This window comes from Schistocerca gregaria, chromosome 6 (genome assembly GCF_023897955.1).
Source record: "Schistocerca gregaria isolate iqSchGreg1 chromosome 6, iqSchGreg1.2, whole genome shotgun sequence".
Classification (NCBI taxonomy): Eukaryota; Metazoa; Arthropoda; class Insecta; order Orthoptera; family Acrididae; genus Schistocerca; species Schistocerca gregaria.
The window spans coordinates 523,337,611-523,362,392 of NC_064925.1; the positions used below are offsets into that span (position 1 = coordinate 523,337,611).

Here is a 24,782-nt window from a genome sequence, read left to right on the forward strand (position 1 = left end):
TCAGATTTTCTAGTTTCCCTACCACGTTCAAGCTTCTGACATTCCACGCCCCGACTCGTAGAACAGTATCCTTTCGTTGATTATTCAATCTTTTTCTCATGGTAACCTCCCCCTTGGCAGTCCCCTCCCGGAGATCCGAATGGGGGACTATTCCGGAATCTTTTGCCAATGGAGAGATCATCATGACACTTCTTCAACTACAGGCCACATGTCCTGCGGATACACGTTACGTGTCTTTAATGCAGTGGTTTCCATTGCCTTCTGCATCCTCATGTCGTTGATCATTGCTGATTCTTCCGCCTTTAGGGGCAATTTCCCACCCCTAGGACAAGAGAGTGCCCTGAACCTCTATCCGCTCCTCCGCCCTCTTTGACAAGGCCGTTGGCAGAATGAGGCTGACTTATTATGCCGGAAGTCTTCGGCCACCAATGCTGATTATTTATCAAAATTTAGGCAGTGGCGGGGATCAAACCCGGGATCGAAGACGTTTTGATTATGAATCAAAGATGCTACCCCTAGACCACGGGTACACCAGATGTAGACAGCATCAACTTCTGCAGTGTGGGCAGGTCCAGCTCCTTCGGTAGGAGGAGAGGAGGTGAGAAATAGTTGCAATGTTTGATCTCTGGTGTGTGCGGAGCAAAGTTTGGTCATCTGCTGCTTGAATGTTCTGACAAAACGTTCCACTTCACCGTTTGACTATGTATGGGACGATTCACTAGTTAGATGCTGTATGCCATTGTGTTCACAGAATGTTTCAAATACATTTGACGTGAACTGAGGTTCATTGTCTATCGCTATGAGGCAAAAAATAGAGGACACCTGAATTGTGCTACGTGATGTTGTCAAGTTCATTGGCACAGCAAAAGGAAACTTGCTATACGAGTTAACCACAATTAGCCAATGATTGTTCCAAAAAGGTTCCACAAAGTCTGTGTGCACACGTTACCATGTTGATTGCGAGTTAGGCCAAAGAGAGAATTTTTGTGGCAGAGTGGACTGATTTTCCGCACATGCGTGACACTGGGACATCATCTGTTCTATTTGGATGTCCATACCTTACTTACCAAGTACAGTGTCGATGTGCTAACTGTTTCATTCAAACAGTCCCCCAGTAGCCTTGGTGAAATAACTTCTTTCTGCATAGCTTTAGGGATTCAACACACGTGACTGTCCCTGTCATTTTGTGCAAGACTCTCACCTATCTGTATAGCAAGGCTATGCTAGTGTGCAAAGTATTGTTGCACTACAGAGATCTTTATGCTATGCAAGGAATGAGGCCAAGATGTGTGTATGTATGTTAGCAAAATGTTCAAATCCGAATCAGCTTCCATGGTCTGTGCAATTTTCCTATAGTTCACCAGAAAGGCTTGTAGAAATTCAGAATCCAGAGCATTGATGTGATAACAAGATGCAGTAGAAGCATCAAAATCTGTATCAGGGCCAATCAGAAGACATGAAATCACATCCACATTACCATGTTGAGCTGTTGGACAATACACAATCTTGTACTCGTATTGAGACAACAACAAATCCCATCCTCATCGCCAATTTTTGTGTACTGCCCACATGTGTAATATAGGGTGCCTAGGAAGCTGTTTTCTTGAATCGCTACACAATAATTCAAACAAATCATATTAATGGAGTTTTTACAGTAAGTTAAATTGATAATACTTGTTGTTGTTGTTGTGCTCTTCAGTCCTGAGACTGGTTTGATGCAGCTCTCCATGCTACTCTATCCTGTGCAAGCCTCTTCATCTCCCAGTACCTACTGCAACCTACATCCTTCTGAATCTGCTTAGCGTATTCATCTGTTGGTCTCCCTCTACGATTTTTACCCTCCGCGCTGCCCTCTAATACTAAATTGGTGATCCCTTGATGCCTCAGAACATGTCCTACCAACCGATCCCTTCTTCTGGTCAAGTTGTGCCACAAACTTCTCTTCTCCCCAATCCTATTCAATACTTCCTCATTAGTTATGTGATCTACCCATCTAATCTTCAGCATTCTTCTGTAGCACCACATTTTGAAAGCTTCTATTCTCTTCTTGTCCAAACTATTTATCGTCCATGTTTCACTTCCATACATGGCTACACTCCATACAAATACTTTCAGAAATGTCTTCCTGACACTTAAATCTATACTCGATGTTAACAAATTTCTCTTCTTTAGAAACGCTTTCCTTCCCATTGCCAGTCTACATTTTATATCCTCTCTACTTCAACCATCATCAGTTATTTTGCTCCCCAAATAGCAAAACTCCTTTACTACTTTAAGTGTCTCATTTCCTAATCTAATACCCTCAACATCACCCGACTTAATTCGACTACATTGCATTATCCTCGTTTTGCTTTTGTTGATGTTCATCTTATATCCTCCTTTCAAGACACTATCCATTCCGTTCAACTGCTCTTCCAAGTCCTTTGCTGTCTCTGACAGAATTACAATGTCATCGGCGAACCTCAAAGTTTTTATTTCTTCTCCATGGATTTTAATACCTACTCTGAACTTTTCTTTTGTTTCCATCACTGCTTGCTCAATATACAGATTGAATAACATCGGGGAGAGGCTACAACCCTGTCTCACTCCCTCCCCAACCCCTGCTTCCCTTTCATGCCCCTCGACTCTTGTAACTGCCATCTGGTTTTTGTACAAATTATAAATAGCCTTTCGCTCCCTGTGTTTTACCCCTGCCACCTTCAGAATTTGAAAGAGAGTATTCCAGTCAACATTGTCAAAAGCTTTCTCTAAGTCTACAAATGCTAGAAACGTAGGTTTGCCCTTCCTTAATCTAGCTTCTAAGATAAGTCGTACGGTCAGTATTGCCTCACGTGTTACAACATTTCTACGGAATCCAAACTGATCTTCCCCGAGGTCAGATTCTACTAGTTTTTCCATTCGTCTGTGAACAATTCGTGTTAGTATTTTGCAGCTGTGACTTATTAAACTGATATTTTGGTAATTATCATGTCTGTCAACACCTGCTTTCTGTGGGATTGGAATTATTATATTCTTCTTGAAGTCTGAGGGAATTTCACCTGTCTCATACATCTTGCTCACCATATGGTAGAGTTTTGTCAGGACTGGCTCTCCCAAGGCCGTCAGTAGTTCCAATGGAATGTTGTCTACTCCGGGGGCTTTGTTTCGACTCAGGTCTTTCAGTGCTCTTTCAACTCTTCACGCAGTATCATATCTCCCATTTCATCTTCATCTACATCCTCTTCCATTTCCATAATATTGTCCTCAAGTGCATCGCCCTTGTATAGACCCTCAATATACTCCTTCCACCTTTCTGCTTTCCCTTCTTTGCTTAGAACTGGGGTTCCATCTGAGCTCTTGATGTTCATACAAGGTGTTCTCTTATCTCCAAAGGTCTCTTTAATTTTCCTGCAGGCAGTATCTATCTTACCCCTAGTGAGATAAGCCTCTACATCCTTACATTTGTCCTCTAGCCATCCCTGCTTAGCCATTTTGCACTTCCTGTCGATTTCATTTTTGAGACGTCTGTATTCCTTTTTGCCTGCTTCATTTACTTCATTTTTATATTTTCTCCTTTCATCAATTAAATTCAATATTTTTTCAGTTACCCAAGGATTTCTACTAGCCTCGTCTTTTTACCTACATGATCCTCTGCTGCCTTCACTACTTCATCCCTAAAAGCTACCCATTCTTCTTCTACTGTATTTCTTTCCCCCATTCCTGTCAATTGCTCCCTTATGCTCTCCCTGAAACTCTGTACAACCTCTGGTTCTTTCAGCTTATCCAGATCCCATGTCCTTAAATTCCCACCTTTTTGCAGTTTCTTCAGTTTTAACCTACAGGTCATAACCAATAGATTGTGGTCAGAGTCCACATCTGCCCCTGGAAATGTCTTACAATTTAAAACCTGGTTCCTAAATCTCTGTCTTACCATTATATAATCTGTCTGAAACCTGTCAGTATCTCCAGGCTTCTTCCATGTATACAGCCTTCTTTTATGATTCTTGAACCAAGTGTTAGCTATGAGTAAGCTGTGCTCTGTGCAAAATTCTACCAGGCGGCTTCCTCTTTCATTTCTTTGCCCCAGTTCATATTCACCTACTATGTTTCCTTCTCTCCCTTTTCCTACTACCGAATTCCAGTCACCCATGACTATTAAATTTTCGTCTTCCTTCACTATCTGAATAATTTCTTTGATTTGATCATACATTTCATCAATTTCTTCGTCATCTGCATAGCTAGTTGGCAAATAAACTTGTATTACTGTAGTAGGTGTGGGCTTCGTATTGATCAATGCCTCAATAATGCGTTCACTATACTGTTTGTAGTAGCTTATCCGTATTCCTATTTTCCTATTCATTATTAAACCTACTCCTGCATTACCCCTATTTGATTTTGTGTTTATAACCCTGTAGTCACCTGACCAGAAATCTTGTTCCTCCTGCCAACGAACTTCACTAATTCCCATTATATATAACTTTAACCTATCCATTTCCCTTTTTAAATTTTCTAACCTACCTGCCCAATTAAGGGATCTCACATTCCACGCTCCGATTCGTAGAATGCCAGTTTTCTTTCTCTCGATAACGACATCCTCTTGAGTAGTCCCCGCCCGGAGATCTGAATGGGGGATTATTTTACCTCTGGAATATTTTACCCAAGAGGACGCCATCATCATTTAATCATACAGTAAAGCTGCATGCCCTCAGGAAAAATTATGGCCCTAGTTTCACCTTGCTTTCAGCCGTTCGCAGTACCAGCACATCAAGGCCGTTTTGGTTATTGTTACAAGGCCAGATCAGTCAACCATCGAGACTGTTGCCCTTGCTACTACTGAAAAGGCTGCTGCCCCTCTTTAGGAATCACACGTTTGTCTTGCCTCTCAACAGATACCCCTCCGTTGTGGTTGAACCTACAGTACGGCTATCTGTATCGCTGAGGCACGCAAGCCTCCCCACCAACGGCAAGGTCCATGGTTCATGGGGGGAGGATAATACTTAACTTTGCATATTCACAAAGGTGTGTCAGATGCAAATGGCGACATACAAATAATCAATGTCCTTTGGTATATACAATTTCAATGCAAACTAAACAATGCAATTCATAAGTCGCTGCTACAGCATTTGTATGACGGCTCGTCTTCCACTCCACCCACGGCTAGATGGCACAGCACTTATATTCTCTTCATACAGACGCTTCTCCAGTCTTGGTGTTGAGTTTGTCAGTGTACTAGTGGCTGATGTCATTTTATAGCCCTCTCTGCTCTTCTGTCCGTGATCGTTGCACCGGCACTTGTTACGCTGGAACGCACATCTATAATCCAAACATCATCACAATGAAGGAAAGAAATTTGAAAATGGAACACACTTAGTCATGCAATGTTTCATTAATCACTGCCCAACCTGTCTACAAAGCTATGATGAAATTCTTTACAATAGCAGTGTGCCAGACTGCTCATCACAAGTTGACCTTTTCGCACTTTTCAGTTAACAACTTGGTCTTGAAAGCCTATGTTGCTTCACTGATAGTGAAAGTGAAAGTGTATAAGTAACCAGCCTTATACTGCTTATTTAAGTCTCATGTCATCATCATCAGCAGCAGCAGCAACAGCAGTTGGACATCCACTGCTTGACTAATGACTCCTCCACACTTTACAATGTGTTCTGGTCTTCACATGTAATCATCTGTGTTCCCCTGTGTGTTATGTAATGCCAACTAGCCCACCTGTTATGTTGCTGCCTCAGTCTTTTCTCATCTCTGGGCATTTTGCAAAGATACATCAATCATTCATTCACTTTACTGTACTTACTGCCCCCATCAATTTGTATTTCATTAAAACTGTAACTGTGTTCCACTGGTTTGTTGTCAAAGCCATTTAATTTTTGTGTGTCTCTTCTAGTACTCCCCCAGTGTATGCTTCTCTCCATTGCTTTCTCAGCAGACACCAGTTTATTCATGATTTTTACAGTGGTTCGCGTGTCTCTAGTAACTGGCAGTACACACTTATTGCAGCTTTCCTTGTCCAACACATTGGAAACTTCCAGTAACTGTTATGAAAACTTTCTGAAGTTGCACAAGAACAACATTTATTTTTTGATGACCAGTTTCAGACTATTTGTCTATTATCAAATCAGTCATAAATGTAAGTCCTCTGTTATTCCAGTCATACAAGTGGAAGATTGGCCATGGAGTCAATAACTGTGGTAATAGGTAATGTGGCCTCTGCATATGCTCATCACTGTCAGTTCTCTTTCACAGTTAGCGATGAGCATATGTGGAGGCCATATTATGTGTTATCTCAGTTATTGACTTCACGGCCATTTTTCCACTTGTATGTCTTGTGTAATGGAAGACTTACATTTATGGTTGATTTGATAATGGACAAACAGTCAGAAACTGGTCATCAATAAATAAATGTTTTTCTTCTGCAACTTAAGATTTTCGTAACAGTTCTTGGAATCACAAAAATTTATGAATCCATTGCAGCTCCAGCATGGTGGAGATATGGGACGTTGGAAGCTTGGTTTTTAAATCCTGTTTATTAATCAGATGCGTTCCAGGTCATTTTTATTTATCTGTTTGATTCAGTTTCTGTTCATTCAGTTATCATCTCCAGCTGCTCTGTAAAGGAAAACTTTTCAGTTGTGCTTGTTTGATTGTATTTTTTATTTGAATTATTTTCATTTTTAATGTTCTCGTTGCCATTATTGTAGTCTTTTTATAATTTGTATTCATGCCTACTTTCAGATTTGCTGTATTGAGTTCTCCCTTTTGTTTCTTTTTTAAAATGTGTTCTTCAGGAAAACAGTATAGTGTCATCAGCAATAACATAGGCAGGTCTGATATGATCTGTTAACCAAGCACTTTCATTTTTCCTGATTAGCAAATCTGAAACCTTTCTGTAGGACTGACGATAATAGTTTTGTTAATGTTAATCTCTCTGCCTGAAATCTCTTTCAATTTTATACTTCCCACTATCTTGATGAAGGCTGATGGAAGCAGTAGCATTGCTGTATATCTTCTCCAGTACACTGACCGACACTGTCTTGTCAAAAGTAACCAGACACCCATTAGTGGGCCTTAATATGAGGTGTGTCCACCCTCCACGTTTTACGAGTTGAACTCTGCTGGGGACGCATTACATTAGGTGGCTTAATTTCTGGGGCGAATGGCAGCCCATTCTTCCTCAAGAGTGGAAAGCAAAGAAGGTAGGGGCATTGTACACGGAGGCCTGGCATGAATTCAAAATTCAGACTCATTCCAAAGGTGTTACATTGGCTTCAGGTTGCTGCTCACTGGAGGCCAGCCCATTTCAGGAATGTTATTTGTCAACAATTGATTTCCTCGTTTGTCACACTAATACACTCAGTCATTGACCCTAAACCATTGTTCTATTTTACGCAGTACACAATGTTGTACACTGTGTTTGTATCTGCCCACATGTAGTGTTTTAAAGCACATTAAGGGGTCTCTAACATAAGCATAAAAAAAAAAAACAATTCTGTTACACCTCATCCATTGCTCTTCATTGTAGGCACTACACATGACATCAGGTAACGTTCTCCAGGCATTCACCAAACCCAAACCCTTCCGACAGATTACCACAGAGCATAGTGTGATTCATCATTCCATACACTTATTTGTTGTCGTCCACTGTCCATAGATGTCGCTCCTTACACCACCTCAAGTGTCACTTAAGCATTGCCTACAGAAATGTATGGCTTATTAGGAACTGTCAGCCATTCTACCCCACTCTTCTTGACTCCTTACACACAATCATTGCATTAGCTGGACTGCTGGTAGCAGTTTGGAATGCACAAGTAATTCCTTCCACTGATTTCATGAGAATTTTTACAGCCACCCTAAGTAATGCTCGGCAGTGTCTTTCTTTCAGCACATAGGATCTGTTTTGTGTTGGTGTAATTGTGGTTCTTCCTTCACATTTCCTCTTCATGACCTCCAATGACTAGTCCACATTTGAAGTCACTGAGCTCTCGTGACTGACCCATTGTGCTGTTACTGCTTGTCTACTGACAACACAATACTCCCCACCTCCTATTATAACAATGGTTCCACCTCACATAACATGTAGTGATAAATTCTGCATCACGTAGGAGAATCTGCATACTTTTGATCACAGTGTGTAGATTGAAAAAGTGCCTTGTTTCTCCAGAGCTGGTAGTATATTTTGTTGGAACTGAGTTAAAAGCTCTCTCAAAAATATATGAATCTCAGTCAAAGTAGTAATTCATATTAAAATGGTTCAGATGGCTCTGAGCACTATGGGACTTAACATCTGAGGTCATCAGTCCCCCTTATAACTACTTAAACCTAACTAACCTAAGGATATCAAACACATTCTTGCTCGAAGCAGGATTTGAACCTGCGACCATAGCGGTCATGCAGTTTCAGACTGAAGTGCCTAGAACCGCTTGGCCACACTGGCTGGCAATTCATAGTCATACCATTTGATAAATACCTTTATAATGATTAATTGTGGTATATCCATTTCAAAATCTAGCACGTTCTTCTGCTCGATTAAAATTCAATCTTTTTCAGTGCAGTTGATAACGATTCTTGTGAATATCTTGTACTTTATGGAGAGGAGTTTTATGTCGTGTCTGTCTCATTTCTTGTAAAATAGGGCAATATCGGCATTTTTCTGATTTTTGAAAAAAATTTCCTTCACAGATATTCTGTAAATATCCTTTTGTGTAACTCGTCGTGCTTTAATAATTGTAGCAAAGCACAGTCCCAGCCGCTTTCTTTCTTAATACTTCAAATTCGTTTGGGCATCTCTTCTGATATTACTTCTGGAATTTCAATATCTTCATTATTCATGTTTTGTGCTTCTATTCATCTCGTGGAATTGTGAAGGATTTTATTGAGTTTAGAGTTATTAATTTATTTATATTTAAGTACAGAATTTGCAAATTAGTAATGATCAAAATGATTATTATGTCTACTGCAGAAGTGTGGATAGATTATGTTATTAATCATTTATTTTTACAAAAACTTGTATGCATCACTGCTATCAGTCTTAGTTACCATAAAACACTAATATTCCAATTATATTGATGAAAATATCTCGGGGCCGTTACAAGGATTTTTAGTTATTGTTACGGAGAGAGAATGGAACTGTTGTTGCTCAGAGAGAATGGAACTGGCAGGATTGTGATAGAAGTGTTAAAGTGCCTGTCGTTACCAGCAATCGCTTTCTGATGGTGGCCCACGACAGCTCGTAGTGCTCACAGGAGCTGGCAGGTAGCATCCCTGGATGGTGCCTCTCACACCCTTCTATGCTGGAGCTGCAGCAGAAATCGTGTTGGAAGTGAACAGGAAGGCAACAGGTATGAATAGTTGACGGTCGTTGTGTTCGGAACCAAAGTACTCGGCTACATCCAAATTGTGAATAGTATCGAACGCTGTACTCCAGAGTCTAGCAGTGAAGTGTTACACTACAATGATATCCCTCTGAGCGTTCTGCAAAGATTTCATCAGATTGGCTAGCTCACATTTTTCGTCTTGCCATAACCATTGCACACCACCCTCTTTTCCCGGGTGAAAAAGATTGCGCACACTCATCAAAAACGTTTTCCTCAAAAGAACTCTTTTATTGTGTCAATTTGCTTTTTCTCCAGTACCTGCAGATGTGTAGAGTCTATTGGTCATTTTCTTTTATCTCTGTCTCTTTACATGGCACATCTCTGCTTCCCTAAAGTGCCCCAATGTGCATTTGACCTGTATCCTGTCAGTTTCTGTCTAGGCAACCCGTTAAAAGAGCACATTGGTTGCTTTAGAACACTGCAAATGGCGCAGAGCTGGTACCAGGCAGCCTCATAACCCTACACTGCTGTCGTAAGTCAGGGCAGTGAAGTGTTGTGTATGCATGCCATATGGTTGTATGGAGTAGTGCAGTAATATGGATTGACATGGAGACCTGACAGAAAGCAGCTATCATGTTTGGAAGTGCCTGTGGCCGCATCTCAAATAAGTTACCCAGTTGTTGGTGTAGCAGTGCTAATTGTTCAGTGTGTCTGCAAGGAATGATCTACCACTCACACCAATTTGGCGCAGTGGTCGTAAAGGGAACCTAACCAACAGAGACCTGAGATAGATGCCAGTAACAAATAGTTACAAGCTGTCAGGAGATTCTGCTGTCAGTGAATGGACCTCCCTCTCAAGAAATTTACACATGGACATTGCGAGAGGAACTCCATGCAGTGGACTTATGGAGTCTGGTACTAATGGAAAGGCCATTGCTCACAGTTGCACATAGCAAGCTGTGTGTCTTCATTGGGCCATACAACACAGAAATTGGACAGCGGCTGACTACAGGCTGGTAGGCTGGTCCAACATATCACGAATTATTTTTCTTCATTGGAAATTATGCAAGACGTTGATTGTATCTACAGTCAAATGTACTGGCAGCCTGTCGTCAATTACTGATGAGAGTGTGGAAGAAGAGGAAAAGAATATAGTTCTGGAAGATTGCCAAATCACCACCAGAGAAGTTGTTGATGATGTCAGCATATGCTTTGGCTCATGCAAGCAGTTTTTTCAGATGTTTTGGGCATGAAGCATGTAGAAGCAATCTTTGTCCCAAAATTGTTGAATTTTGAGCAAAAATGACTTCACAGAGACATTGTTCAGGAATTGGTGAATGGAGTCAACAACAATCCAGAGCTTCTAAAGAAGACTATAATGTGACAAAACGTAAGTATATGGGTATCTCATTGAAATCTTGGCCAAATCATCCCAATGGAAACTGCCTGAAGAACCAGGACAAAAAAAAAAACATCTGAAGGTGGTTCTTGTCTTTGCAGATACCAACACTTTAAATGAAATTACAATGAAATCCAGACCATTACCTGCTTATAGGCATTGATAAATATCAACCGGGGCAGTTGAAAATGTGTGCTCCAACCGGGACTCGAACCCAGGATCTCCTGCTTACAAGGCTGACGCTCTATCCGAGTGAGCCATTGAGGACACAAAGGGTACTGCGACCGCAGGTACTTATGTCTGACACACTCCCTGTGAGACTCACATTTCTGACTAACTGACCACACACTAAATTTATAGTGTGCCTGCCCACTATACTCATTACATGCGATAGCCATATTTCAATTCCATACATGGCTACACTCCATACGAATATTTTCAGAAAATATTTCCTGATACTTAAATCTATACTTGATGTTAACAAATTTCTCTTCTTCACAAACACTTTCCTTGCTGTAGCCAGTCTATCTACTACTTCAAGTGTCTCATTTCCTAATCTAATTCCCTCAGCATCACTTGATTTAATTCGACTACATTCCATTATCCTCGTTATGCTTTTATTGATGTTTATCTTATATCCACCTTTCAAGACACTGTCCATTCCATTCAACTGCTCTTCCAGGTCCTTTGCTGTTTCTGACAGAATTACAATATCATTGTCAAACCTCAAAGTTTTTATTTCCTCTCCATGGATTTTAATTCCTAATTCAAATTTTTCTTTTGGTTCCATTACTGCTTGTTCAATATACAGATCAAATAACATTGGAGATAGGCTACAACCTTGTCTTACACCATTCTCAACCACTGCTTCCCTTTCATGTCCCTCGACTCTTATAACTGCCATCTTGTTTCTGTACAAATTGTAAATAGCCGTTCGCTCCCTGTATTTTACCCCTGCCACCTTCAGAATTTGAAAGAGAGTGTTCAAGTCAACATTGTCAAAAGCTTTCTCTAAGTCCACAATTGCTAGAAATGTAGGTTTGCCTTTCCTTAATCTATCTTATGGAACTGATAGTTTGGTAATTTTTACACCTGTCAAGCTCTCTTTGAAATGATAATTATTATATTCCTCTTGAAGTCTATGGTATTTCGTCTGTCTCGTACATCTTGTTCCCCATTTGGAAGAGTTTTGTCAAGGCTACTAACAGTTCTGAGAGAAAGTTGTCTACTCCCGGAGCCTGGTTTCGACTTGGGTCTTTCAGTGTTCTGTCAAATTCTTCACACAGTATCTTATCTCCCGTCACATCTTCATCTATGTCCTCTTCCATTTCTATCATATTGCCCTTACATACATCACCTTTGTATAGACGGTCTATATACTCCTTCTACCTTTCTGCTTTACCTTCTTTGCTTAGGACTGATTTTTTGTCTGATTGGTTCTCTTGTGTCTGAAAGTGGCATTTATCTAACCCCTAGTAATATATGCTTCTACATCCTTACATTTATCCTTTAGTCATCCTTGCTTGGCCATTTTGCACTTCCTGTCGATCTCATTTTTGAGCCATTTGTTTTCCTTTTTGGCTGATCATTTACTGCATTTTTATATTTTCTTCTTTCATCAATTAAATTCAATATCTCTTCTATTACCCAAGGATTTCTTCTAGCCTTCGTCTTTTTACCTACATGAGCCTCTTCTGCCTTCGCTATTTCATCTCTCAAAGCTGCCCATTCTTCTTCTACTGCATTCCTTTCCCCTGTTCTTGTCAATCGTTCCCTAATTCTCCCTCTGAATCACTCAACAACCTCTAGTTCTTTCAGTTTATCCAGGTCCCATGTTTTTGCGGTTCTTCAGTTTTAATCTACAGTTCATAACCAATAGAGTGTGGTCAGAGTCCACATCTGCCCTGGAAATGTCTTACAATTTCAAACCTGGCTCCTAATCTCTGTCTTACCATAATACAATCAATCTGAAACCTTCCAGTGTCTCCACGTCTCTTCCATGTTTACAACCTTCTTTAATGATTCTTAAATCAAGTTTAAGCGATGATTAAGTTATGCTCTGTGCCGAATTCTAACAGATGGCTTCCTCTTTCATTCCTTACTATTTCATGTTCACCTACTGCTTTTTCTTCTCTTCCATTCGTACTATCAAATTCCAGTCCCCCATGTGTAATAAATTTTCGTCTTCCTTAACTATCTGGATAATTTCTTTTATCTCATCATACATTTCTTGAATCTCTTCAATATCTGCAGAGCTAGTTGGCATATAAACATGTACCACTGTGGTAGGCATGGGCTTTGTGTGTATCTTGGCTACAATAATGCATTAATTATGCTATTCATTTTAGTTTATCTGTGCTATTTTTTTATTTGTTATTAAACCTACTACTGCATTACCCCTATTCAATTTTGTATTTATAACCCTGTATTCATCTGACCAAAACTCCTGTTTCTGCTACTGAACTTCACTAATTCCCACTATATCTAACTTTAACATCTCCATTTCCCTTTTTAAATTTTGTTACGTACCTGCCTGATTAAGGTGCTCTGGCATTCCACACTCATATCCCTAGAATGCCAGTTTTGTTTCTCCTGATTCCAACATCCTCCAGAGTAGTCCCAGCCCGGAGATCCGAATGAGGCCTATTTTACCTCCAAAATATTTTATCCGAGAGGACACCATCATCATTTAACCATACAGTAAAGCTGCATGCCCTCGGCAAAAATTGTGGCTTTAATTCCCCCTTGCTTTCAGCCGTTCGCAGCTGTTGGCGTGCTGGTTTGGTTGATGTTACAAAGCCAGTTCAATCAATCATTCAGACTGTTGCCCCTGCAACTGTTGAAAAAGCTGTTGCTGCTCTTCAGGAGCCACACATTTGTCTGGCTTTTGAACAAATACTCCTCCATTGTGGTTGCATCTACAGTACAGCTATCTGTATCACTGAGAATGCAAACCTCCCCATCAACTTCGAGGTACAAGGGGGCTTGCAGCATCATGCATCAGTTCAGGGTAAAACCTCAAGCTTTCTAAGATTACCTCCAGTGTCTTTGTCAGGAGTAATAGACTGTCAAAACTGCTGCTTTTATGGCCTTGTATAGCCCATATTTGGCTTCTGACTGGTCGGTAATTGCGTAATGCTATTACAGATGGTGTCAACGTCTGGCCTAGTGGCACCAATACCCCTGAAGTAGCACAGACATTGCAGTGAATATCCCTACCTCTTCTCTGCATCAAAAGCATCCTTCAGTGCACCACTAAGACTGTGTGCGCTGAAGTTCATCTCGCACATTCGTATATCTATAGCCTCTTTAATTAGAGAATCCCAGTACATAGGAACCTGGAACAAAACTTTTGTTTCCTCAGATTGTTTCTTGCATTTATTTGTGAGTTTGTGCTCAGCAACTGCAGATTTCTCCAGTTCTCAATTTTTGATATGCTGTTGGTGTCCTAAGGGGATGGACTGACCAAAGTAATTGCTTCTGCACTCACAAGGAGTGTTATAAAACTCAGGGATGCTCGGGCTGAGACTGTCCTTGACGGGGCCTAGCATCTACTTCATATTCTTTGGAGGTCAGAAAATAGGTCTTATATCATCCAAGGACTTTTCGTTTTTTGCTGGTTGTAGCACCACAGAAAGGGAAGTACACAATCAGTAGCTCATTACATGAATGTTCAATTTTTTTCACTTTTCCTTTTCCTGTATAACGCTTTATTCGTATTGCGTGATCCATATCCAGTTTTTTGGAACACGTACTTCAGACAATTATTTTGAAAGTCAAGTGGTCCTCATCAAAAATAGTTTTTGCTCCATGTACCAATGTATTTAAAACTCTCTTCTGGGTCGGATGATGAAAACTCTGCGCACTAAGAGATAAATCAGTGTGTGTACTTTCATTTTACCAAAACGTCTAAAATTGGCAGACTTCCTTCTTTCTCAGTCTCGACAGGGAACTGGATGTTTGGGTGCATACTGTTCTTATGTTGAAGGAGGTGGTCAAGAGCTTGTACACCATGTGGACAGACCATAAATATGTTGTCAACATAACAATAAAATGAAAATGGACAAGGGGGAGCCAAATTCAATGCAACTTCTCAAAATGTTCCATAAACGAGGTGGCTACTGCTGGAGACAGCGGAGAACACATTCTGTCTGTTGTTTCATAAAATTTGCTGCCATACAAGAACTAGGTGGTCATCATAACATGTCAGAGCAACTACATCATTTCACAAGGAAAATGCTCTGCCAGCAGTTTCAATATGTCCTTCACAGGTGATTAAAATAATGCTTGGAACAACTCTAATATGTTTAATTTTCTCAATGAACCTCTGAGAGTTCTTGACATGATGTTCATAGTGGCTGCCTATCGGAGTCATCAGCTTAGTTAAGTATTTGGCAGACCTGTAGGTAGGAGAACCAGCAGCGCAAACAGTTGGTCTGGAATACCTTCCTTGTGAATTTTACGTAATCTCTACAGCCTGGGAAGTCTAGGAGCTCATGTTCTAAGTTTTTTGATGTTATTCTCTGGTAGACCAGAGTTCTTCAGGAGCTCCACCATTTTTCTGCTTTATGACAGTGTAGGGTTCCGCTGTAGGCATTTGTGTATGCTATCTTACAGCACCAATGCCTTTTTGCTGTGATATTCATTGGTATTAAGAACAACCATGGCATTTCCCTTGTCAGCCAGAAGTACCACACAATCTTCATCTTTCTGCAATGTCTTGTGAGAGATGCCACACCACTCATTCCATTCCATTAACAGAATCCACAATAGGTGCAGTTCATGGTATAGGAGAGAAATGTAATCCTTTATTAAGGGTGAGATGCCTCCTCCTTCCAGGTTCTTGTCAAAGAGGTTGACGACTGTGTGTGTCATTACACGAGATGTCATTGACCTTTGCAGGGCTGCAAGTCATTCAGATTTCTTTGTTTAGGCATTGCATTGCTACGGTGAGCTCTTTGGTGAGCTGCTGTCAACATATCAACCCACTCGCAGTTGAGAGATCAGAGAACTTCTGTAACCTATCCGACATTCTCACTGTGGAAGGAACTAAGAGCTCTGAAAGCTAAGATAGGTTTTTGTCCTCTATTGCTATACATGCCTGACAACATTACTTAGAATTTTGCCTCCTGAAGGTAAATTTTGGCCATTGAATCTATCTCATTGTAGTTGTATTTCCAGATTATTTTATTATTAAATATATATTAAATTGATTGGTTGAGCAAGGGGGCAAAAACAGGAACAAAAATATGGACATACTGTTCTGTCTGACTTCTACTGTAGATAGTTTTTGTATGGAGGGTAGTTGTTTAAAGTGGTTCATGTGCATTAAGTGAAATACATTTTGGTATCATATTCATTATCCTAGGTTGATTTAGTACCAGATTGTGCTAAAAAAAAGACTCTGGATAGTACTGGGAAAGTTATTGCTACTACTACTGCTACCAGTAGTAAAAGTAGTAGTAGTAGTGAACTGAAAGTCAGTTCATGATAGAATAAATACACTGCAACTTTGCTAATCCAGCTCTCAGTAGTCTGATCTCTCAGTACTCCGGCGCCCATCCAAAATGAAGCACAACAATAAATTATCATGCACATCAATGTTGTTAGTGCATTACAGTGCTAGACAATGCTATACATAAATGAAATTGTGGTATTCTCTACAGTTCAGTATCATGTTGTCTCAAAAGAAACAAGTTTTACTAGACATCAAGTAGGTCCTTGCATTTAATGAAGAATATCTACTATATTTCTAAAATAAATTTCAGACACTCTCAATAATCCAGCACTTTTGCTATTCCAGCACCTACATGTGCAATGAATGGCTGGATTAGTGAGACTCTAGTGTATAATCTCTCAAGAATGTAAATGATTTTTCTTAGCTTATTCATGAAATGATGAACAAGACTGGTGAGTATGCATGAACAAAGATCTGAGCATTATGTCATTTTTTTCTGCTCTATACAAGATTATTATAAATGACTGAAGTGACTTCATAAATTACCTGCCACAAAACTCATCACTTTCGTAGAAGGACTCAAAACTTTTGTATTGTTGCAACCTCACTTCAGATTTTTGCCTTGAGAGATAAGCAGTGTGCATTTAGACAGGATGGTGACAGATACTGAGAAAACGTGTGTTGAGCTTGAAATGCATTCACATCTGTATGCTGCAAGAGTGCAAAACCACTTCAGAATAAAGTTCTGCATAGATCTACCTACTGCCAACTCTATTTGGTGATGGTATGTGGAGTTTACAGCTTCAGGATGCCTCTGCAATTTGAAATCAACGGATTGGACTGCATTGAATGAAGAAATGGTTGACAGTATGCAGGTGAGTTTCACACGTAGCCTACAGAAGTCAGTGAACAGAGCAAGCAGAGAGCTGAACGTACCACAAAGATCTGTTTGGAAGATCTTGAGGAAGCCAAAGCCTTACCGCTTATGATTACTACAAGCCCTGACTCCTGGTGACAAAGTTAGGTGCTTTGAATTTTCAGCACATTTGTGGCAGCCCATGGGAGAGCATGGGTTTTGTGAGAGGTTCATCTTCAGTGATGCAACAACATTTTTTGTGAATGCCACAGTGCAGGGCACAGTGTGCAAATCTGGGGGACAGAGAATCCGCACACTAACGTGCAGCACATTTGGGATTCACCACAAGTTTCTTTGTTCTGTGCAGCCTCGCAGTTTAAATTTCACGGTCCTTTCTTCTTCTATAAAAAGCCCTTTATAGGACTCATGTATCTTGACATGTTGAAAAACTTAAAGCTTTCGGCCAATGGCCTTTGTCAACAATAGACACACACACTCATGCGAATGCACCTCATACACACGACTGCACTTTCAGGCAACTGAAACCACACTGAGAGCAGCATGCTGAAAAACTGATGCATGCCACAACTGGAGAATGACAGTGTAGATTTCACCTACCAACAGGATGGTGCACCACCCCACTTCCTTCGTGATCTTCATGAATTTTTAATCACGAAATCGAGAAATTGATGAATTGGTAATGGCGGGGCTTATGGTCAGCAATTGATGACATGACCTCCAACCCGTCCTGACCTGAACTCGTGCAATTTTTGTGTGTGCTTATGTGAAAGATTCAGTGTTTACACAACCTCTACCAACAAACCTACCAGAACTGCGAGTTCATATCAACAGCTCTTTTGATCATATTAATAGGACAAGCTGCACCTTCATGGGAAGAACTTGGTCATCGACTTGATATCTGAAGAATCAGGAGGGAGTTACATATGGAACACTTACAATATGTCAGAAAAATATGTCAAATAGTATAGCTTCTGTCATTTGTAATAATCTTGTATGTCATACATTTCCTGAACTCTCTGCAATCTACCACCCCTCCACTCTTTTAGAAATTTCAGGTTGTATTAGTGAAATAGAGTTTGGCTTTTATTATTATGGACATCATTGTAATTCTATTTTCCTTGTTTTCTAGTTCCACGGTTGCAATTTGCCTGAGAGAAATAGTGTGGCTTTCATGTTTGCTTGCTGTGGTCGTGGCAAGTTCCATTACAGATGCAAAAACATGGAATCGTCTGTATTCCGAACGTATTTCCCCAACACGCCTCTCTTGGGTGCATTCGTACAAGGAGAAATTGGTAGAAAATTCTTTTACGGTGAGTTGAAATTGTAAAACAGAAATGTTTCTGTGTGTGTGTGTGTGTGTGTGTGTGTGTGTGTGTGTGTGTAGGGGAAAAAGGGGGGGGGGGGATGATTGATCATTTGTATCAATTTTTCAGTTCCATTTTTAGTTTCCATTTTTAAATTTCCTTTATTGTAATATTTTTTTAAAGTATAACAGTAAGAAAACCTCATAAAAAAGAACACTTCTATGACATAAGAAAACAAGTGATGAAAATCATTGGACAAACCAAGCAGAAATACATGATGGAACAAATGGATACCATCAAAGAAAATGTTTGGAATTACAACACATGCAGATTCTATAAGACTTTTGCAGAAATAAACTGAGGATATACCTCTCAAAATTTGTGTTCCAGAAAACCAAATGGAAGGCTTGCCTTGACTAATCACAAAACCAGAAGGGAACTTTTACACTATATTATTATTATTATTATTATTATTATTATTATTATTATTGTTTTTCCCTCAGTTGCCCTGAAGCCCCCTCAAGATTCCCAAAGGAAATCTCCTCTTATACCTATGCCAAGTGGCTACAATCCTCACAAGAAGAGATTCACAGACATATCCTCAAATTTGAAAATAAAAGAGCTTTATGAGAATGTATTACTACAGAACTCACACTGGTCATGACAGAGATATGGCAGACAGAAAAATTTCTCAAATACTGAACACGAACCTTAATTCACTCATTGCACAAAAATGTGACTAAACAGATATCAGTAACTATCAAGAAATTTCCCTTCTGCAAGTTACATACAAAATTATGTCAGCATGTCTTCTCCAAACAGATCAGGAGCAACTCAGTCACAAAACTGGTGAATACCAAGCTCACTTCGACACTGATCAAAATTGTATAGAACAAATATTTAATTTAAAAAAACATTAAAAATCACCACGCTAAAGACAGCCCAATCATATGATTCTTTGTGGACATCAAGAAGGCGTATGATACAGTTCATCAGTGATCCATTTTTGTCATTCTTGAAGAACAAGGGCTTGACCTGATAACCCTAAATCTCATCAAACACCCACTCTACAATACAGCCTCCAAAGTAAAGTTCATAGGCAAGACTTCAGAACTATTTCTGATCAAAACCAGTGTTTAGCAAGCTAATAGTCTGTCTCCTGCACTCTTTATTCTTTTAACTGCTGTGGATGAGATAACTCATCATGCTCTGCTGCTCACTGGGTGCTGAGGACATGTTTAAGCACAGCCCTTGGGTTTTCCTGAAGCACCAATGATGTGTTGAAGCATACCATTCTGCCGATCTCTAACTGCTGTGGACGAGTTATGTCCATAACTTGGTGAATAGTAAAGTTTCAAGTGTTTCAGAAAACATATGTATCTCTTTCTGTGCTATCATTTGAGGAAACCTTGTTTCAGTATCTCGAACCATATATGAAATATTATTGTTGTTTTGACCACATGATTCGTGGGTTGCTGGGATGGAAAGGACGTGTCACATGCAACTGTCCATTGAGTACAAAAACTAGTAACTCAAGGACAAAATGAAATATCTTTCTGCTCTCAGTTTTATATTTTGACATTGTATCTAAATTTAATACATTGCAATGTGTACGCTAAAATCAGACATACGCAAAGTTTACGCGATATGTTTTTACCTATGCAAACTCCATGTAGTGTTTTGCTTAATTTGATGTAGCACAGTAACTATGATGGATAATGAAAGAAATTTGGTCTGTTATCGAGCGAAGATGCCAGATTGTAAGATGTGCAGAAAGGAAACCCATATAACTTGTAAGATCTACAAAATAGTGTCCAACATGATGATATGACAGCAGTTAAACAGATAAAATCTCTCAAGGGATGTGTTGAGGAAAGAGTTGACCTTCAAAAATCCTACCAAAATACCAGGCACATCTACTCAAAACGTCCTGCTCAAAAACTGATTACAAAATATGGACAAATCAAGGGTGTTCCATACTTCAAGCATTTAGGCGAAATCCTTAAACCTACAAGAGGAGAGAGATTGGCGCAGAAAATTTGGATGCTACAGTAAAATCTACAGCAAAAACGTGCCTCCATATACAAGAAAATTGGGCTCTATAATGCAGTTATCAAACCTGAAGTTTTATACTCTAGCAAACCATTTCCACTCAACAGAAAAAGTGATCAGGAAGTTATGCTAAAAGAATAACACAAAATTCTAAAAAAAACTGCTTAAGCCAAAAAGAAAAGATGGATATAGACTATAATCCCAAAAAATTGTCGAATCTCACAACAGACATCAGACTCCCAGCAACAAGAGTAAGTCACAAAGAACAACTCAAAACCATATAGCTGGATCCAGCAGGGATTTAGAAAAGACTCGTATAAATCTGTCAGACATTTTCAACAGAAACTCGTACAGACTACAACTTAGCAAATGGGAATTACTGACAGAGAATGAAATCACCACCAGACTAATGACAAAGTAGACTGAAGAGAGAAAAAGAATCCATGGCGAAAAAAATTAACACTGGTTGGATCCACTGAAGACTGAAACATAGTAGCTCTGTGTGACCTGATAGGTTCCCGTCCCAAATATTAATAATAATAATAATAATAATAATACATTACAATCATGAATAGTAGCATTTGGAAGAATACATATTTGAACGTAATGAACTATTATGATGTATGTGATTCGTATTGGATTAGATTCAGATTTTATTCCATAGAACCATAGTAATGAGATCCTCAAGGGTGTAAAACATAGCAATACAAGAATACGTAATACTTATTTGCAAACTGATTTTCAAATGTTCCTTCGACAAATCCTAAGCGAAATAGTCCTCATACAAGTGGAATTAGTAAAAAAAACTCCTAAACATATTAAGAGACAATAACAGGCTTTTCACAAAACACATAAATATACAATTTACTGAAATGTGTTAGGGAACAATTGACAAGAATGAGGGAAAGAAATACAGTGGAAGAAGAATGGGTAGCTTCGAGAGATGAAATAGTGAATGCAGCAGAGGATCAAGTTGGTAAAAAGACGAGGGCTAATAGAAATCCTTGGGTAACAGAAGAGATATTGAATTTAATCGATGAAAAGAGAAAATATAAGAATGCAGTAAATGAAGCAGGCAAAAAGGAAGACAAACGTCTCAAAAATGAGATCGAGAGGAAGTGCAAAATGCTGAGGAGGGATGGCTAGAGGACAAATGTAAGGATGTGGAGGCACATATCACTAGGGGTGAGATAAATACTGCCTACAGGAAAATTAGAGACCTTTGGAGAAAATAGAACCACTTACATGAATATCAAGACCTCAGATGGAAACCCAGTTCTAAGCAAAAATGGGAAAGCAGAAAGGTGGAAGCAGTATATAGACAGTGTATACAAGGGCGATGGTCTTGAGGACAATAGTATGGAAATGGAAGAGGACATAGATGAAGATGAAATGGGAGATCTGATATTGTGTGAAGAGTTTGACAGAGCACTGAAACACCTAAGTCGAAACAAGGCCCTGGGAGTAGACAACATTCCATTAGAACTAGTGACAGCCTTGGGAGAGCCAAACCTATCAAAACTCTACCATCTAGTGAGCAAGATGTATGGGGCCAATATAATAATTCCAATCCCAAAGAAAGCAGGTGTTAACAGATGGGAAACTTATCATACTATCAGTTTAATAAGGCACAGCTGCAAAATACTAGCATGAATTCTATACAGATGAATGGAAAAACTGGTAGGAGCCGAACTTGGGGAAGATCAGTTTGGATTCCGCAGAAATGTTGGAACGTGAGGCAATACTGACCCTACGACTTATCTTAGAAAATAGATTAAGGAAAGGCAAACCTACATTTGTAGCATTTGTAGACTTAGAGAAAGCTTTTGACAATGTTGACTGGAATACTCTCTTTCAAACTCTGAAGGTGGCAGGGGTAAAATACAGGGCGTGAAAGGCTATACAGAAACCAGATGGCAGTTATAAGAGTCGAGGGACATGAAAGGGAAGCAGCGATTCATAAGGGAGTGAGACAGGGTTGTAGCCTGTCCCCGGTGTTATTCAATTTGTATATTGAGCAAGCAGTAAAGGAAACAAAAGAAAAATTAGGAGTAGGTGTTAAAATCCGTGGAGAAGAAATAAAAGAAAAGCAGATGAATGGAATGGACAGTGTCTTGGAAGGAGGACATAAGATGAACATAAACAAAAGCAAAACGAGGATAATGGAATGTAGTAGAATTAAATCCGGTGATGCTGAGGAAATTAGATTAGGAAATGAGACACTTAAAGTAGTAAAGGAGTTTTGCTATTTGGGGAGCAAAATAACCGATGATGGTCGAAGTAGAGAGGATATAAAATGTAGACTGACAATGGCAAGGAAAGTGTTTCTGAAGAAGAGAAATTTTAAACATTGAGTATGGATTTCAGTGTCAGGAAGTCGTTTCTGAAAGTATGTGTATGGAGTGTAGCCATGTATGGAAGTGAAACATGGATGATAAATAGTTTGGATAAGAAGAGAATATAGGCTTTCGAGATGTGGTGCTACAGAAGAATGCTGAAGATTAGATGGGTAGATCACATAACTAATGAGGAGGTATTGAATAGAATTGGAGGGAAGAGAAATTTGTGGCACGACTTGACTAGAAGAAGGGATCAGTTGGTAGGGCATATTCTGTGACATCAAGGGATCACCAATTTAGTATTGGAGGGCAGCGTGGATGGTAAAAATTGTAGAGGGAGACCAAGAGATGAATACACTAAACAGATTCAGAAGGATGTAGGTTGCAGTAGGTATTGGGAGATGAAGAAGCTTCCACAGGATCGAGTAGCCTGGAGAGCTGCATCAAACCAGTCTCTGGACTAAAGACCACATCAATAACAACAACAACAATTGAAATGTGTGCAATATGTCAGGCTGTTGTAGCTACATGTCATCAAACAGAAAATTAGTTTCCAACATTTGTCTGCATTGTGTTGCTTGAGGCTTTCCCAACAGACTAGTTGTAAATATGGTTTTCAGGTGAGACATTTGATGTCCTTGTGAAATTTCCACAATATTGCATCAATTCAACTGACCAAAATTTGCACATGTGTCAATGAAATATTGTGGAAATTTCGTGATAACATCCTGTGTCTTGTGTGAGAACCACCTTTACATTTATTTACATTGATATTCAGAATATGACACTCTTGTTATTTGATGTTACTAATAATATTTGCATCAATTGATTGTACTAAGACATTTCATTGGACTAGGAGGAGTTGGCCACCAATAAATCATTTAGAGTCCTCTTTGAAACTGCAGTTTATTAGTAGCTTAGCTTTTCGTGGCTGCTGGCACATTATTAAAAATCTGTGTTCCTGAATAATGGGCATCTTTCTGCACTGTGGGAAGCAAAGTTAAATCCTTATGGGGAAGCAACTTTAAACCCTTGTGTAGATTAGTCTTTTTTTTTTTTTTTTTTTTTCAAATATTGAGTCCATAAACTTAACAACTCATTTAAAAAGAGATATATTATTTATGATGACTATCATTGAGGAATAAATACATTTAGAAGCAGAGTCCCCAGTTTCTTGGATAGGCTATTGCTGGGCATTCGTGAGTTCACAACTCAAATAATTTGTATTACTTACATCTGCACTCAGAAAACTTCAGCTTGGCTTGAGTTGCTCTAATATTTGGTTCTGCACGACATTGGTAAGTGAATTGTGTTAGCTTTTTTAAGTTTATATCATGTGTGTCTTACAATATCCAACTGCAAATAAAGATTTTTTTTAGGCACTTCAGCCGTTTTGTGGTGTGCTCCTCCCAGCTAAATTTATTGTCAAGTCGCAATTGAAAGAATTTAACACTGTCAATTTATTCTACTAACTTGTCATTTTTTTTTCCTTTTAGATGTGTAGAGGTAGGAAAACCCTTACTTGTTCTGAACTTTAAATAGTGTATCTTTTTAAAGTTAATGATAAAGAGCAGAAAGGAACCATTTATTAATGTCCACAAAAATTTTATCAACCAACCTTCCTATAAATATTGTTCATTTTCACTCTATTGCAGTGTTTGTATCATTTGGTTATAAAACAAACTTCAAATAGTCAAAGTCAGTAATTGAAGATTTATAGTTGTTTTTTTTCTGTAATATTTGCTCATACACTCTTGTGTTAATAAATGGGTGCAGCTTTTTCCCCCATGGGTAGACCATATTTTTCATGTAAAATTTATTTCTTGACAAAACTAAAGATTTACAGTGTGAACAGAATTGCAAAAATTGTCCACCACAGTTCCAAATCAAAGTACCTTGCTGTAACTGCACTGGAAAGGTAAGTTTAAAAGACTGTTTGCTGTAGATTGTGACAGCTGTTCTCATAAAATTGTAAGAAATTCTGGTGGCCTGAACAGATTGAATCTCTGTATCCTGCCTGCCTCCTTGTGATTAGTCTTGCGTTGGAA

General features: G+C 39.2%; 1 protein-coding gene across 2 annotated transcripts in view; it reads left to right on the forward strand.

The window, feature by feature from the left end:
• LOC126278984 (F-box only protein 22-like) overlaps positions 1-24,782 on the forward strand; it is a 167,627-nt gene that overhangs the window by 124,485 nt on the left and 18,360 nt on the right. For both annotated transcript variants that reach the window (XM_049979286.1, XM_049979287.1), the window contains exon 9: positions 18,169-18,349. In XM_049979286.1, coding sequence (XP_049835243.1) covers positions 18,169-18,349 — 181 coding nt within the window. The remainder of the gene's footprint in view (positions 1-18,168; positions 18,350-24,782) is intronic.